Source organism: Cyprinodon tularosa, unplaced genomic scaffold, assembly GCF_016077235.1.
Source record: "Cyprinodon tularosa strain WSP-4 unplaced genomic scaffold, ASM1607723v1 ctg735, whole genome shotgun sequence".
Taxonomy (NCBI): Eukaryota; Metazoa; Chordata; class Actinopteri; order Cyprinodontiformes; family Cyprinodontidae; genus Cyprinodon; species Cyprinodon tularosa.
In genome coordinates this window covers 46,108-62,883 of record NW_024039491.1, presented here as the reverse complement: position 1 = coordinate 62,883, position 16,776 = coordinate 46,108, and the positions used below count along the sequence as shown (strand labels likewise).

General features: G+C 39.9%; 1 protein-coding gene across 3 annotated transcripts; it reads left to right on the top strand.

Moving 5' to 3' along the window:
* The first annotated feature begins 12,274 nt into the window (after positions 1 to 12,274).
* ptgfr (prostaglandin F receptor (FP)) lies at positions 12,275 to 15,574 on the top strand. 3 transcript variants are annotated; one of them, XM_038269694.1, is made up of 4 exons: positions 12,275 to 12,472; positions 12,783 to 13,590; positions 14,805 to 14,870; positions 14,966 to 15,574. In XM_038269694.1, the coding sequence occupies exons 2-4, from the start codon at positions 12,796 to 12,798 to the stop codon at positions 15,044 to 15,046; spliced, it is 942 nt and encodes a 313-aa protein (XP_038125622.1). In that variant the 5' UTR covers positions 12,275 to 12,472; positions 12,783 to 12,795; the 3' UTR covers positions 15,047 to 15,574. The 3 variants fall into 3 exon arrangements, with proteins under 3 accessions (XP_038125622.1, XP_038125621.1, XP_038125620.1); XM_038269693.1 differs by having other exon boundaries at positions 12,790 to 13,590; positions 14,805 to 15,574; XM_038269692.1 differs by having other exon boundaries at positions 14,805 to 15,574.
* Positions 15,575 to 16,776: the final 1,202 nt, after the last annotated feature.

Genomic DNA, 16,776 nt, shown 5'->3' with positions numbered 1-16,776 from the left:
AAATAGAAAAGGATAATAGTTGATTGAATAGAAAAAGGAAACACTTTATCTTATTTACTCTTTGAGTGGCTGCTTTGTGTAGCTGAAGGAATGGCTGCAATGCACTTATTTAGCAAGATTATGCTATTTGTACATTAGATGTTGGCATATTACTGTGCGTTATGGATCCATTGAGAACAGCTAAACACGTTTTGACTAAAAAAGAAAAGAACAAAATTAATTGATTCTCATGTTCTTATGTTCTTCAAAAGTAATAAATAAGCAAAATGTGCAATAATCTGTTAATTCATAAAAGGGAGCCAGCTAATTTTTTAACAAGGTTATCAAACATGCTCTATATGCTTACGGGTCTAGTTTGTTCTGGGTATCTGTTGCTTTTTTTTTCTCCTGAAATTAACTAAATTTTTTATTTACATATCAATATTTTTCCCATCCCTATTCAATTCAAGGGTTAAGCTCTTGTTTTCTTCCACACAGACCACTAAAAAATGTCTCTAAGATTTAGTATTAGCAGTAATGCTTTTACCTCCTGGGTGATTGTTGCAAGTGCTATGTGATGGCCAAATCCATGGCCACACTCTGAAGTTGACAAAAGATGGGGGGCCAGGGCTCAGCAAATTTGGATGCTGATTGGACTGCACCACTGGTCCTTGCTGGCGGGGGAATGTGTAGTTTCTTTCTTTAAATGAGTTTTTGCATTTAGGTGAATATTGGTATTTGGACTTTAATGGTTTTGATTTTCATTTTGTGAGTCTTTAGTTTAGTCAAACTTAGCTGTACTGTTATTTGTTTTGTTTGTAATTGTATTCTGTTTAGTTACCCCTATTGTGTCTAAATTGGTCTGATCAGCCAGTATATATACCCCTGTCTGTCATTTCTTTGTAGGTCAGTTATGTTTGTTTGTACAGCCAGTTTGTTTACATTTTTGCCTGAGTTCAGTTTTGTTCCTTTGACCTCTTTTATGAGCTCAGTTTATCTTTTGTCATCTATTTTTTGGGTTAAAATAAAAAGCCCTATTTTTCTAATTAATATCCTGTGACTCCTCCTGTTTTTTTTAACTCGGTCCATCACATGTGGTGTCAGAAGTGAGGATTTTGAGTTGAGGAGCCAGGATTTTTTTTCTTTTCTCTGTTTTTTTTTGTGTGAGCAATTTTTCCCCCACCAACAAACTTTTTGAGCCATGCAGAACGGTCTGCGCCCAAGAAAAGGAAATAAGGTTGAGACCAAAGAGGCTTCCCAGCAATCAGAGAGTCAGGAAATGGAAGGAGGAGCTTCAGCAGCAGCAGCTGAAGCCACTGATGAGGAGGAGCCCAGAGAGCCAACTCTGCATGATATTGCTGGGATTCTTCGGGCTTTCATGGGACAACAGGAAGTTCGGGAGAAAAAGCAGAGAGAAGTTTCTGCACAACAAGAACAGCGCTTTAGGAGCTTGCAACATCAGTTTCGGCTTTTGCAGATGGAAATACAGGCCAGGACAACCCCGCCCCCTGAGCCCACATCAACTGATTCACCACCTGTTACAACTCAAATTGATCAGATTCAAGCAACATCTCAACCTGAGGATTCAGCTTTCAGCTCAACAGGTCAGTCTGTGCACCTTCCTCATCCTAAATTTGAAAAATTGACTGCTGAAGATGATGTTGAGCACTTTCTGACCACGTTTGAGAGAATTGCAGCTGCTTATCGTTGGCCACAATCAGACTGGGTTTTCCATCTCATTCCTCTTCTGACGGGTAAGGCTCGCTGTGCCTATGTTAACATGGATGTGGATGATTCCCTGGAATATGGAAAGGTAAAAGCTGCCATTTTACAAAAATATGATATAAATCCAGAAACTTACAGACAAAGATTTCGCTGCCTTGATGTTCTTGATGAGAGTCCAAAAGAATTATATTCAAGGCTGAAAGAACTTTATGAGAAGTGGGTTCAGCCTAAAGATAAAACTGTGAAACAAATTGGTGAACTGATTATTCTGGAACAATTTTTGAGAATGTTGTGTCCTGAGCTTCAGGTTTGGATCAAGGAGCACAATCCGAAGTCTGCTGCAGAAGCTGCTACTCTCGCTGACGTGTTTTTGGCCGCCAGAAGTAGGAGTCAGCCATGGAGCAACAGTGCATGGAGAGCTGCCAAAGATTCACGTCGGTTACAACCTTATCAGCCTCATCAGAAGCTAGCAACGGGTGGGGGTAAGCCTTTTTTAAGAGAAAACCAGCCTTCTAAGGCAGGAAAAAGGCCTCCAGTGTGTTACCTCTGTGGACAAGAAGGTCACACCAAACCCATGTGTCCTAAGAATCAAAGTAAGCTAACTCAAGTGTGTTTTGTGCCTCATCAGAATGTGGATGTTAAACTTGAAATAAAGCAGTCAAGTAAAATCATTACAGTGAAGATTGCTGGGCATGAAATAAATGCTTTAATAGATACTGGCAGCACACAGACTCTAGTGCACAAGAACCATGTACCAACTAATTGTATATGCCCTTCTGAAACGATATCAGTTCGCTGTGTACATGGTGATGAGAAATCATACCCCACTGCTGATATGTTTGTTGAGGTGCAGGGAGCTCCCTATCTGTTGAATGTTGGGGTAGCTGATAACCTACCCTATCCTGTAGTTTTGGGGGAGGATCTGCCTGTCATCTATGACTTGTTGAGGGATGTGCAGAGCTGTAACGTGGCTGTAACCAGAGCCCAAGCTAAAAATCAAGATGAGCATTTTGCAACACTTAGTGCTTTACCTTTTTTCGAGGCTGAGTTGCAGACAGAACCTGGGAAGTCTCGGAAGCCACGCAGTCAAAGAAGGCGTGAGAAATTTCAACATGCACTGGGTGAGACTTCAGTTGAAGTGGCTCCAGATATGCCACTGGGTTTTTCAATACCCACAAACATCAGACAAATGCAGCAGAATGATCCAACTTTATTTGCCCTGTTGCTGAAGGCTAGGAGGGAGGCCTCTGTAGGATCTGACACAAATAAAGAGCAGTATATACTGCAAGATGGCATTTTATATCAACATGGCCAGTTAAAGCAGTTAGTTGTCCCTAAGGAGGCTCGTGAAACAGTGCTGACTTTGGGACACTCTATTCCCTGGGCTGGCCACCTTGGGAAGTATAAGACCACTGCTCGCATCAAGCGATATTTTTTCTGGCCTGGTTTAAGATCAGATGTTGCTTTATTTTGCAGAAGCTGCCCTGAGTGTCAGAAAACCTCAATGAGAGTCCCTAGCAAAGCACCACTTCAACCCCTTCCCATTATTGGCACACCTTTTCTACGCCTTGGGATGGATGTAGTGGGCCCGGTGGAAAAAAGTAAATCTGGAAATCGCTTCATGCTTGTCATCACAGACTATGCAAAAAGATATCCTGAAGTTTTTCCACTAAAGACTGTTAAAGCAAAACATGTGGCTTCCTCACTGGTTCAATTTTTCTCGAGGGTTGGATTTCCACAGGAGATTTTAACCGATCAGGGCACTAACTTTATGTCCACACTCTTGAAACAGGTCTATATGCTGTTGGGCATCAGGAGCATGAGGACAACACCATACCACCCACAGACGGATGGCCTGACGGAGCGTTTTAACCAAACTCTCAAACAAATGCTACGTAAGTTTGTGAATGATACAGGCTCTGATTGGGACCAGTGGTTGCCATACCTCCTTTTTGCCTACAGGGAGGTTCCTCAGGCTTCCACTGGTTTCTCCCCATTTGAGCTCCTCTATGGCCATGATGTGAGGGGCCCTCTGACCCTGCTGAGAGATGCATGGGAGGGAGATCAGAGTAAAGAGGATCCAGTCAACATTATTTCATTTGTTCTCCATATGAGGGATAAACTGCAGCAAATGAGTGAGTTGGCTCAGAGTCGCATGGCAGCTGCTCAGAAACACCAAAAGGTTTGGTTTGACAAGAAAGCTCGCCACAGAAGTTTTGCTCCTGGCCAGAAGGTTTTGGTAATGTTGCCAACTTCTGACAGCAAGTTGCTAGCAAAATGGCAGGGACCCTTTGAAGTACTGAGGAAAACTGGACCTACTACCTATCAAGTCTCTACCCCAGGTCTCCAGCGAGGGAGTCGAGTGCTCCATGTTAACCTTCTCAAGGAGTGGGTTCCAAGGAAGGAGAATGAGAGTGAGGTGTTGCTTATTCACAGAGTGGAGGAGGAGGAAGAAGTTAATGACTATTTGCCCTCAGTAACATCCTCTGTGCTGGACCTAAGCCATCTCACCAGCGAGCAACAGTCTCAGGTAACACCTCTTATTACTTCTGACATATTTCAAGAGTGTCCAGGTCGCACAACTCTGGTGGAGCACAGCATTGTTTTAAAACCAGATGCTGCCATAAAGCGTATGAGTTACAGGATACCCGAACGCTTCCGGGTGGAGCTGAAGGAGGAGATGGACCTCATGCTGTCTCTAGGAATCATCCAACCTTCAACAAGTGAGTGGTGCAACCCTGTTGTGTTGGTTCCGAAAAAGGATGGCAAAATAAGATTTTGCATTGACTTCAGGTACCTCAACTCTATATCAAAATTTGACTCTTACCCAATGCCACGTATTGATGACCTCATTGAGCACCTGGGGGCAGCAAGATACTTAACAACTATTGATCTGTCTAAGGGGTACTGGCAGGTGCCTCTCACTAAACAGTCCCAGGAGCTGACAGCGTTTCGCACCCCCTGGGGATTGTTCGAGTTCACAGTCCTGCCATTCGGTCTCCATGGGGCCCCAGCAACATTTCAAAGACTAATGGATCAGGTACTCTCTGGGCTCTCAGCATTCACCTGTGCATACCTTGATGATTTTGTGGTTTTCAGTGCAACTTGGGAAGAGCATGTTCACCATCTAAAGGAGGTCCTGGATCGGCTGCGTTTAGCAGGCCTTACCATCAATCCAGCAAAGTGTGCTCTTGCCAGGACAGAAATACAGTACCTGGGGTACACCATTGGAGGTGGTACTCTGAAACCTCAAGTTGATAAAAATCAATGCGATAGCATCCTGTCCGCTCCCACAAACCAGGAAACAGCTGCGGTCTTTTCTTGGCATGGCTGCATTCTACCACAGATTCATTCCTAATTTTTCAGCTAGAGCAGCATTCCTAACAGACATGACGGGCTCCAGAAGTCCCACTAAAATTCAGTGGACAGCAGAGGCTATTGCAGCATTTAAGGACATTAGCCAATCTCTGAGTAAGAATCCAGTTTTGCACTCACCTGATTTTGCAAAAGACTTTGTGTTGCAGACTGATGCTTCTGAAAGAGGCCTTGGGGCAGTGCTTCTGCAGGGACCACTGGAGGACCAACATCCAGTTGCCTACATCAGCCGCAAGCTGCTGCGAAGAGAGGGGCGCTATGCAACCGTGGAGAAGGAAGCCTTCGCTATTAAATGGGCCCTTGACTCATTCAAATATTATTTGCTAGGAAGAGAATTCACACTTCAGACTGATCACAGAGCCCTCCAGTGGCTAGAAAGAATGAAGGACACTAATGGGAGAATCACCAGATGGTACCTTGCTATGCAGCCATTTCGGTTTAAGGTTCACTACATCCCCGGCAAGGACAACACCACTGCTGATTACCTTTCTCGGTGCCAGAGGGAAGATCAGGAAGTGGGGGAGTGTGTGATGGCCAAATCCATGGCCACACTCTGAAGTTGACAAAAGATGGGGGGCCAGGGCTCAGCAAATTTGGATGCTGATTGGACTGCACCACTGGTCCTTGCTGGCGGGGGAATGTGTAGTTTCTTTCTTTAGATGAGTTTTTGCATTTAGGTGAATATTGGTATTTGGACTTTAATGGTTTTGATTTTCATTTTGTGAGTCTTTAGTTTAGTCAAACTAAGCTGTACTGTTATTTGTTTTGTTTGTAATTGTATTCTGTTTAGTTACCCCTATTGTGTCTAAATTGGTCTGATCAGCCAGTATATATACCCCTGTCTGTCATTTCTTTGTAGGTCAGTTATGTTTGTTTGTACAGCCAGTTTGTTTACATTTTTGCCTGAGTTCAGTTTTGTTCCTTTGACCTCTTTTATGAGCTCAGTTTATCTTTTGTCATCTATTTTTTGGGTTAAAATAAAAAACCCTATTTTTCTAATTAATATCCTGTGACTCCTCCTGTTTTTTTTTTTAACTCGGTCCATCACATGCTAATAGAGCCTTTATTTCAAGCTCATTTTAGTCTTAAGTTATCATGCAATAAAAAATGTGTGTGCATGTACCTTTTAAAATGATAATACATATAAGAATAGCAAACCCTGTTCTAATGCATGTTTTGATTGTAAACTTTTATTTAAATGTTGTTTTTATTTTTTAGAGCAACAACTCATCCTCAGTAAGAGGGGGGGAAAAAAGTGCATATCCCAAAGCACAAAGATATAGAAATAAAAACTCGATCATTAGTGGTCATGTTCTAGACAGGGGCCAACAGGGGCCAGTGCCCCTGTAGAACTGGCCCCCTGTTATGGCACCTGTCCTGAAGACATAATGCTAAATAAATTCCTTATAATATGTGTCGTAACAGACACAGTCCCTGATAGGTCCTTTGGATCCATTTTACTTACACTTCTGTTTTAATTCCCATTACAAAAATGAAAAATAAGGTGATAGCTTCCTTTGTTTTGAGAAATTATCCCAATTTTAAATTACCGGTAGCTGAAAGTTATTTTGAACCAACTTCATAAAACTACTCTAATTTCTTACAGCTCAATTTAGCTGTTGTAGTCCACTTCCAGTTATGATTTGATTAAAACTGGTCATTTTCAATTAAAATAAGTTTGATATATGTAATAATCCTGAGTTATGAATGTGCATTGACATAATATTAAAAAGAACAGCTTAATTTTCTCTTTACTTTTACTCCAAAGATTATAAACATCATACTTAAAACCTAATATTTCAGTATGGTCCATGTTTGTTTATTGCCACAGAGACAAGACTTATAATTAAAGACTTCTGAAAATCTTTGTCTTTTGTTTTTACGATCTTTAACTTTCTAAAAATGTACCACCAATAGATGTTTGTAACATTTTGCAGTCTGCACACAACAGTACTATCTTTTTCAGCATTAAGTAGAATCAATTTTTTTATAGTAGCAACTTTGCTCATGTTGTTTTATCACTGGCCACTCCCACTATCAGTCAGCCAATAAGATCACATTCACCAACAAATGTGACGATAGGCGGTCATGCAACATTATCACTTTTTTGATTTGAAGTAGTTATTTATTTAGAATTAATAATCTCAGTTGCCTTTTTTTTATGGTTTAAGTTTTTTTTTTATTTGACATAAAGTAGAGTAAACATTTTGAAGCCAGAAATACAAATGTTCAGTTGAAACAACAGAAAATGTTTATTAAAGTACATGTTTTCCTAATTTCAATTTATTTAGTGCAAAGCTGGAAGGGGCTCTTTGGATTTGCAGCTCCACTGATATATTTTAAACGATAAACTATTGCCATGCATTTTGTTTTTGTATTGGTCTTTAAATCATGAAAAAGCGACCCTGGAAATTTGTTCTCTAACCACCACCGTTAAATTTATTTTATAACTCGTTGTAGCTTAATCCCAATCATGCAAGTCTTCTTTAAGTCTTTTGACAATTACCTAATTTGGTTTCAATCAAGTCTTTGATTGGGGCATTCAAAAAAATATATGTATACTTTTATGTGAACTTTTTCATTGTGGCTCTGGCTATAGAGACTCAAGTTATTTGCAGCTTTATGTTTAAATTTGCAGAATTCCTTTTCATAATGGGCTTTCGATCAGCCTCTGCTGAAGCAGAGGACCCCCACAGCCTAATACTACCAGCACCATGCATCATGGTGGGAATGATGTGTCCATGATGTTGTACAGTGCAGATTTTCAAATATATGTTGTGTTTTTCATGTAAGCCAAAATGTTCAGCTTAACTGACATTAGCACATGGTGAGCTACACAGTTTAATAGAGCATTCCAAATTATTTCAAGACATATGACATTTTTAGAGTTTAGGAAATAGTAGTGAGTTGAAAGGAAATGCAAAACAAATTGGAGGATGCGGCATAACTACAGCTGAGCTAGAAATTACAGTACATAGCCATTTGCGAATGATAAAAAGAAGACTACATGCCTTCTTTTTAAGGCATGACTAATACATGAAATCCCTCCTTGAATTAGAACATAATTGGGCTGTTATTCTTTTCATTTGGAATTGTGGAGCTTCACTTAAGAAAAATACAGAACTCTGGTTAAAAGTAGGATTAGTCCTCCAAGTTTGAGGGAAGCAGAGTGAAGTGCATTAATGCATGACAGATTTGATGAAAGGGGACTGCATTCAAACATAATAAAATACCACATTAAAATGAACTTGAGCAATTTCATAATGATTCTCCCCTATTAGCAATAATATCGGCTGAAGTGACTTCTGCTTTTTGTTGTGATCCTTGCCTAGAGGTTGAACGAAGAAAAAAAAAATCGCACTGAAAATGAGGTTAATCCTCAAAAGGTGTGTGAGGAGTTTCAACAAGCAGAGCAGAGTGCTGCTGCTGACGTCAAACGACTGAACATAACAATGTCCAAGTCCCTGGATGGGCAGTATAGTGTATGTGATGGAGAGGTGAGAAGAAAAATTAGTTTGCTCTATAACGTGTTAAAATAAAGTTGACTATTTTGACTATGTCTATGGACATGAAGACATTAGAATCTATATGGTCAATGCCTTTTTTCTGCACTGTAGTGAACATTTTGTCTATTTTTCTAAAGTTGTTGGAATTAGTAAATATGTGTCTAATTTACAAGAAAGTAAAATTGAACGTTTTTTTAGAAGGTGCATTAAACCAAATGGTTCCTATAACAAGCTATTAGAATGCTTATTCAGATGTGTTGCTATGCTGATGATGTTGCTATAAATCAGAAAAGTTATTTTCAAATGCTTTGAAATACTATGGTCAAGCTGTGGCGTTAAGCACCACTGGCGTAATGTTCTGAATAAATTCAGCTATTTTTCATTTGTAAAGTCAATGTAAAACAGCTCATTATGATGTTGAGCTCACAAGCTACCGAGGTGAGCTGTTCAAGCACATCGATCGGAAACTTTTGCCTGAATAGGGGGAACATTATCTGAACTCCCAGTAAAAATTAAAGTGGCAGACAGAGAAGCAATGTTTTCTGGTGGCTATGTCTGCCTTGTTCCAAAAGCCAGATCCAGGAAGGACAGCACATTCTCCAGTCTGAAAACCAAAGAAAAGTTCTGATGAAAGTGCTCAGGGAACAGGTTTCCAAATCTTAACAAAACCAATTATTTTTCTCCCTGCATATTGTTTCTTTCAAACTGAATCATGTTCCCATAAGCTCTCTCTTATTCTCTTTTTATACTGCAGCTATCACTAAATCATCAGCAACGCTGAATATTGAGGTCTGGGTTGACTTTACAATATATTTATTGTATCTTGTAAATTCTGACACCTTTTGAGTAAAAACTAAAGCGCAAACAGCATTTCCTTCCTCAGGTAAACCTGCTATATCATTTTTTTTTATTTTGTTGTTCTTGCTTTTCTTTAACAAGCCAGCAGCATCAGTTTCAGACCTACTTCAGAGCAGGCTTGGTAGAACTGTGCCCAATGTTCTATATACTGTAATTCTCCATATTTTTGACATAAATACGTATCATTTGAGTTTGGGGCCAAAAATAAGTGACATTTTTTTAAAACCATTTTAACTTTAAAGACCCATACTAATAAAATATTAAATAATTAAATAGATCACAACATGGATCATTGAATAATATATAATTAGATATAACTTTCATCTCATTCAAAACTTCCTTTTGGTCTCTTATATCCATGCAACATAGAACTATGCATATGAGCCTGTTTGCCCAGAGTGTAAGTGGATTAAAGGTCACATTAACCCCGTTATTTCCCCCCGGCTGCTGCCTCTAGCTTTACATCCATTAGCCATCTTGCAGTTCTAATATTCCCTATACACTTTAAGTCCTCTTGCTCATAACGATACAGCTTTACTTAACCAACTTGATTGAATTTTACACACCAAATGTCAGGAGCTTAGAACGTGTGACCCTGAACTCAAGCTGACAGATCAGGGTGATTTCCAAACAAGCGGTTATGAAAACATAAATGTGCAGCTGCTCGTCAGCTGGGGCGGGTTCACTGGATACTCTAAAGAGATAGAAACTCTTGGAGGACGGTTTCTCCAAAGCTTGAAAAAGGAGCAACCCCCAGAGTTCTGAGGGATGAGCTGAGCAGACTAATGAGCAGACGCCAGCCAACGCCGATGAGCAGAAGTATCCGTATCCGCCAAAGCCGAAGTAGTAGTAGAACCAGATGACCAGAGCAGAAGATCAGAGACCCAAGGAGGTAGCAGGATGGTAGGTTAGGATCCAAGGTAGGATCCAAGCCGAGGTCAGAAGAGAGGTACAAGTTCGGTAAGACGGCAGAATACAGAAATCTGTCCAGAACAGATCAGACTAGCTGAGCAATACAGGGGCAAAGCAAAACTTGCAAGTCCCAAAAGCAGAAACAGGTCAAGATCAGAAAATTTGAATTTAAAAGAATGCTAGAGTTACTCTCACACATAGCTTGAATAATCTGGCACCGATGGCAGGCAAACAGGCAGCATAAACAGCAGCAGGAACCAGTTGGATCTGATGAACGGTAACGAACAACCGCGCAGATGAGACTAATACTATGACACCAAATCTATTCTGTAAGATTATTATAATATCGTACAGTTTATTATACTATGCACACTACTTGTGCATGTGTATACTACTTAGATAGCAAAAATGTGCAATTGGTAGTTTTTATTGCATTTTTATTTATCTTAATTGGCATTTTTTTCATGCCAGTAAACATTAACAACAACAAAAGAAATATTAAGATAATATGGAGGAAAAATGTGTACATATGAACTATACGACATAACTCAAGAACCCTCTCCTCTTCAGCTTGCCAGGCAACCATGTAGAGTTTATTTCATTTCATATCTCAAAGGCATTGTAGGCTGGAGCATCAACAATGTTGTGGAAGATGACCAGGGACCAGCGGGCAGTTATCCCTCCACAGCTGTAGAAGGGACACCTCCTTTGTTGCAGTTGTAATTTAAGAGGAGGGTTAGCATCCTGGCCTAATTATTGCTAATGTCAGGTTTTGTCTGCAACGTCCTCATAGGTACTATATACTTGTTTTTCTTTGGGAGATAGAAAACCAGAGTGGTGGTGGGTGTGAAGGCAAACCTTCATGAGAGGATGTCTCTCTCTTTTGATGCAAGCAGTGCAGGTCAAGCTTGTTCTTTCAAACAGTGCCAATCATGGTGATCTCCCTTTTCAGGAGCCGCTGTCGTACTTTGAAAGAGGTGAAGAAACTATCACATCTGACATTGTGATCCCCCTCTACAGAATCAAGCACAGCCTATATCCCCTGGTTTTTCTCTTAGCCTACACTGGCTGGATTTCAGGTGTGGAGTTGCATCTTCCAAGAGTAGCTGGATTTAGCATTGCTGGCCACCCATAATTTAACCACATATTTGGCTGGCTTGCTGGCCGTCTACTACCTTTGAACAGAAGAGATTAGCATCAGTAATTAGTGTGTCACAAATTACTAATGCTAGTACAGGTATGAAAATAAAATATGGAATGGAACTAGCTGCCAATCCACTGTTACGTCAGAGCCTGGGTTGTACAGGTGTGTCCGCCGTTCCATTCACTCTTCCCAGACCTTTTGTATGGCTGCCAATTTGTCTCTGTGGTTACCATTCAATCCAACAAGAGACTCTCCATGCTCCAGCATTTCTATACCAGCTGATCTACAGTGACACCTGTTGGCTGGCAGTGTGCAGGCAGTGCTTCCTGATGGAGAAGATCTTAGAACTAAAGCATTTTCACATCTTTTCGGTGTGTAACTTGACTCTGTGACTGGGATTTTAATGCAGCATGACTCTTGGGTCAAAATGACCCAAAGAGCATATTTTACCTTTTTTCTGAACAGCTTTTATGGGATGATAAAAGGATAACATTTTACGTTTTCTAGTGCTGGGGTCAGTCTAGGAAAAGCCATCAGAATATATAAGGTGTTTTTCTGCTTATAAACTCAGGTTTCAGGTCATCATGACACAAAGTTAACAGGAAGGTGATTTGCATTTTTAATGAAGCGTATTTGTTTTAAACGCAGTGACTAGAGATTTTAGTGCAATATGTTATTCTGCAACACATCTGAGATATAAATCAGATTACTGACGACACGGGTCTCTCGCTCTCTCTCTCTCTCTTTCTCTCTCACTCTTCCAAGAGCAGATATCTCACATTCTAGGGTGCATCTGAGTCTGAGGTGCCTCCTGTGCAGCAGCTGTGAGCTCTCACTAAGGCTTTCCACCTGCCTGAGCGCAGGAGGAACACCAATGTGTGGCTTTTAAAGGGAGACGTCGTTTTTTATTCTGCTGACTCAGAAGGCACAGAGTTAGGGTTGCTGTTTACCACATGAGGCAACAAAACTGGAGGTAAGAACTCCTTCTGTATTTAACTTTTTAAAGTGTTTAACAAGAGCAAAGCTTAGACCTGTTATTAGAATAGCTCTCTTGAAAAAAACTGATTATTACAGATTAGTATGATTATTACTTATCTAACAATATTATTCAATCAAAAAAAATTATTACTTTGCAGATTTTACTATTAAAAGATTTTCATTCATCTTCATTAAAAGGACGTCATCCCAGAAAAATAATACTGCATAAATTATATCTTTTTAAATTTTAATGCAACATGTCAGTTATTTTTTTGTTTGTTTTCTTCCCCCTATATTTTTCATAGATTGTAGCAAGGGATGTCGTCCAATGAGAGCTCAGAAACTCGATACAGGTCAGAGGTCAGAGGCTCCAACAGCACCCTCTGTCATAGGGAGCTGTCTGTGACAGCGTCCGTCATCTCCATGACTGTGGGTATTTTCTCCAACAGCTTTGCTCTCTTCATTCTGATAAAATCCTATAGTCGCCACCGAATCAAGTCCAAAGCATCCTTCCTGCTGTTTGCCAGCAGCCTGGTGACCACCGACCTGCTGGGTCACCTCATCAATGGCTCCCTGGTACTTCACGTTTACCGTTTTCACAGGAAGTGGGACACTTTCGATCCACATGGCATCGTGTGCAGCATCTTTGGAGTGTGCATGGTGTTCTATGGTCTCAGTCCCTTGTTTCTGTCAAGTGCCATGGCTGTAGAGCGCTTTATCGGAGTAACTAAACCTATCTTCCACTCAACAGTGTTGGCCTCCCACCACGTTAGAAGGCTGCTTGGGTTCACCTGGCTGCTTGCTGCCATTGTGGCTTTGTTGCCTTTGCTGCTGAGGAGACCCTATGAGGTCCAGAGCTCCAGGAGTTTTTGTTTCTTTCACATGGAACACCCCAAAGACTGGTTAGATATACTGTTGCCACTGATCTTTTCTGTTCTTGGTTTGCTGGCACTGCTGCTCTCCATTGTTTGCAATACTCTGGCAAGCTGTGCCCTGCTGCAAGGCAGACTGCGGCACAAACACGGCTGCAGGGGAACATCCTACCACTTGGAGATGATCTGCCAGCTGCTGGCTATCATGCTGGTGTCCTGCGTGTGCTGGGGGCCATTACTGGTAAGCCCTTCCTCTCAGTGCATCCTTACTTGGGACACTCTCTGTGAAGGAATCCATTATTTTACATGTGCCATTTCCAGAGGCTTAATTAGTTATTTATTCTTTAGCACAAAAAGTTTCAAGAGTTAGATGAAAATTGGTCACACAGTGCTGCTTTACACCTGCTTCACATTAAAAACCCAGTGCAATGAAATAAATATTTATCTTTATAGTCTTTTTTTCTTTAAACATTTGCAAACCTGTTTCTATAAATGAATGCATCACTATGAATCCAAAAATATTATTGTTTTTAATGTGTTTTGGATCATTGCCCTACTGATACACCTAGCTGTGTCCAATTTTCCACTGTTTAACCAATGATTGGAATCAAATCCCATATCTGGATCCCCCTGTTATTCCATCAACTTTGGTGGTGTAATAAAGCCAGTGTTAGAGGTAGAAAAGATACCCTTATTATGATAATGCTTGACAGTAAAGTCTCACTGTGACTCCTGCAGAAATTAAATTAAATGTTACCATATTGTTAAAATAGCTCAGTGTTCTTCTCATCTGACCATAAAACATTTGTAACAGATTGATTTTTTGTTTGTTTGGGTTGATGTTCTTTTTTTTTTTTTGACTTTTTTTATGGCATTGCAAGAGAAAATAACTATAAATAAAGTTATTGAAAAAAGAAAGGAGTTGGTTTATACGTGTAGGTAGCAAAAAATGTTGATTCTTCTTAAAGATGAGGCTTTTTTATGTGAGATTTTCTTTTGGTGGCAAACCTACATCATGATAATAACTTGTTCCACTGTGGACATGGATAGAAGCATTCTAGTATTATTTTAGTGTATGATTTTCTTCATCTTTACTGGTTACTGGGTTATTTCAGACTAGTCTCCTTTCTTGTAAAACTTTCATATAGTTGGGTAATAACCCTGAACACAAATTGAAGCTAGTTTTAGAATTGACAATACAGCTTGTGGAATAACCAAGACCTCAACCCTATTAATTGTGCTTAAAAATTTTAGTTTAACTGAAAATACAGACTATTTTGTGCATAAGACAAAAACGACTATGCAAGTTTCACATGAAACCTTTTTCTTGCAATAATAAAATGGATTGTTTTGTTTTTCTAGAAAATAACTGACCAAGAAACACACATTTCTTCAACTCTGTAGCCTTAGTATTTCACTAGTTTTATTATTCTGTGTTCCATATTTATGTTGCAGGTCCATGTCATCATTCTGAGCACTAGAGCTAAAGAGGAATCCTCCAGCTTCAGTCTGTTGACAATGGTACGGATGGCCACATGGAATCAGATCTTGGACCCCTGGGTCTACATCCTATTGAGAAAGGCTGTTCTGAGGAAAATCTTCATGTTGTTTCACAGCTGCTGGGGCTCAAAGCTTCACACCTTCCACCGCTGGCAGCGCAGCACGCTCGGCAGCTCCGGGGAGATGAGCAAATCTGACTGCCTCCGCTACAGCAGACAGCCCCTTCCAGACACTACCATCCAATTCATCACCTGAGTCCTGATCGGGAGCCTTTAATTGAAATGATGTGTCAGAATTAAAACATTATTGAGTGACTACACAGACGACAGTGGCATTCTTCCCTAAACAAGGTGGCATTAACAGATCTCTGAGAATCATTATCTCTACTTTGTTGCATAAGCTGCTTTTAACTATGTGGATATTTTTGAGGATTGTTTGCAGGAAATTTAATATCTATATTTTTGTGTAGAAACTCATTGTAACACAATGACATGTAATGGGTATGCATGAATGCAACAGAGTACCATACTTGCATGAAACCAAACAAAGCAAAAATAAATGTCTGCTGATCTAAGTGGTCAAGTTTGTTTAATCAATACATTTTGGAAGTGAAAATGTTCCTTTATTTTAATTACAAAAAGTGATTTATTTTAGCTGCAGCAGAGTGAACAAAAATTGGTGTTGATAGCTGACCTTTTATTTTGTATTTTACACCTGTGAAAGGGTCCCACTTGTTAATGCAGTAATAAAATAAACTCATACAAAGTAAACACAGTGTGGTTTCTATGTTATCATAGGCAGTGTTATTTATGAGGTTAATCAAGCCTCTGAGTAAATCCCTCCTCACCTATCTACTATATTTTCACAATATGGTTACTTTTATGATTTTAATGTATAACATTTTTCCAATTGACAAGCATTAAACTTAGACAATACATTTCATATTTTTGGTGTGATGGTCTCAATACATTAGCTTATAATCCATCATTAGTCTCGCATGCATCAGTGTAACTCTCATCATGGTATTTTTATCCAAGGACCTGTAGGCTGTGTGTTTATCTTGAAATCTGCAATAAAATTTAAGGGCAGGGTCGAAAACATTAAAAAAGGTGGATGAATTAAGTCTCTCATAATTTTTTTGTTTATTTTGTTGCATTTTTTGATTTACTTCTTCTCATTTTTTAATGTATGGAGGAACAGCTTCACTATATCATGGTTGAAGAGAGCAAAAGTCAGAAAAGCAGCTTAAAGCTACAGTGTGTAATAATTACAGGGATATACAGTCAGAAATGTAATATTTTATACATAACTGTGTTATTTATCATCATCTACGAGCTCAGCCTCTTAACCTTAATATTTGCATTGCCTTAGAATTCGTTATTTATAATTACATAGGAGCGGGTCTCGCAGCCATGGAGGCAGACATCTTTGCGCTACGGCAGCGCAGAGCCAACAAACTAGCGATTGCGAGATCGCCCATTACGCTCGAAAGTAACTACGGCAAGTTGAGAGAGATGAACTGAGACGGTACTGAACAATAGATGGCAGTATTATGCCTGAGAATACAATCTGTAAAATTATCTACGTAAACAAACCTCATCACTTGAGAAGGTAGGTGATGCGGACGTCGTGGAAGACATTTTGTCCCGTAACGCTCACCGTACTGTTGGGGGGGGGGGGGGGGGGGGGGGGGGGGGGGGATGTTCATGTTGCTGCGGTCTGCAGTCTGGACGTTAGATGTCGCAAAAAATTACACACTGTAGCTTTAAAGAAAAAGAGCGCCGAAGGTGGTTTACAAAGCTACGACTTAGGTAAAGGAATCTATCAAAAAGATAATCATCAGGCATGATCTTCATAAATCAACAACACTTTTAAAACTTTTTAATATAAAATATAATGGGTGGTCAGCAGCAACAAATTTCTGGGG

Excerpts from the sequence above, each read along its gene's own strand:
- ptgfr (XM_038269693.1), top strand. The coding sequence starts at position 12,796 with ATGTCGTCCAATGAGAGCTCAGAAACTCGATACAGGTCAGAGGTCAGA. Across the intron at positions 13,591-14,804 it reads TGTGCTGGGGGCCATTACTG|GTCCATGTCATCATTCTGAG; the intron begins GTAAGCCCTTCC and ends TTTATGTTGCAG.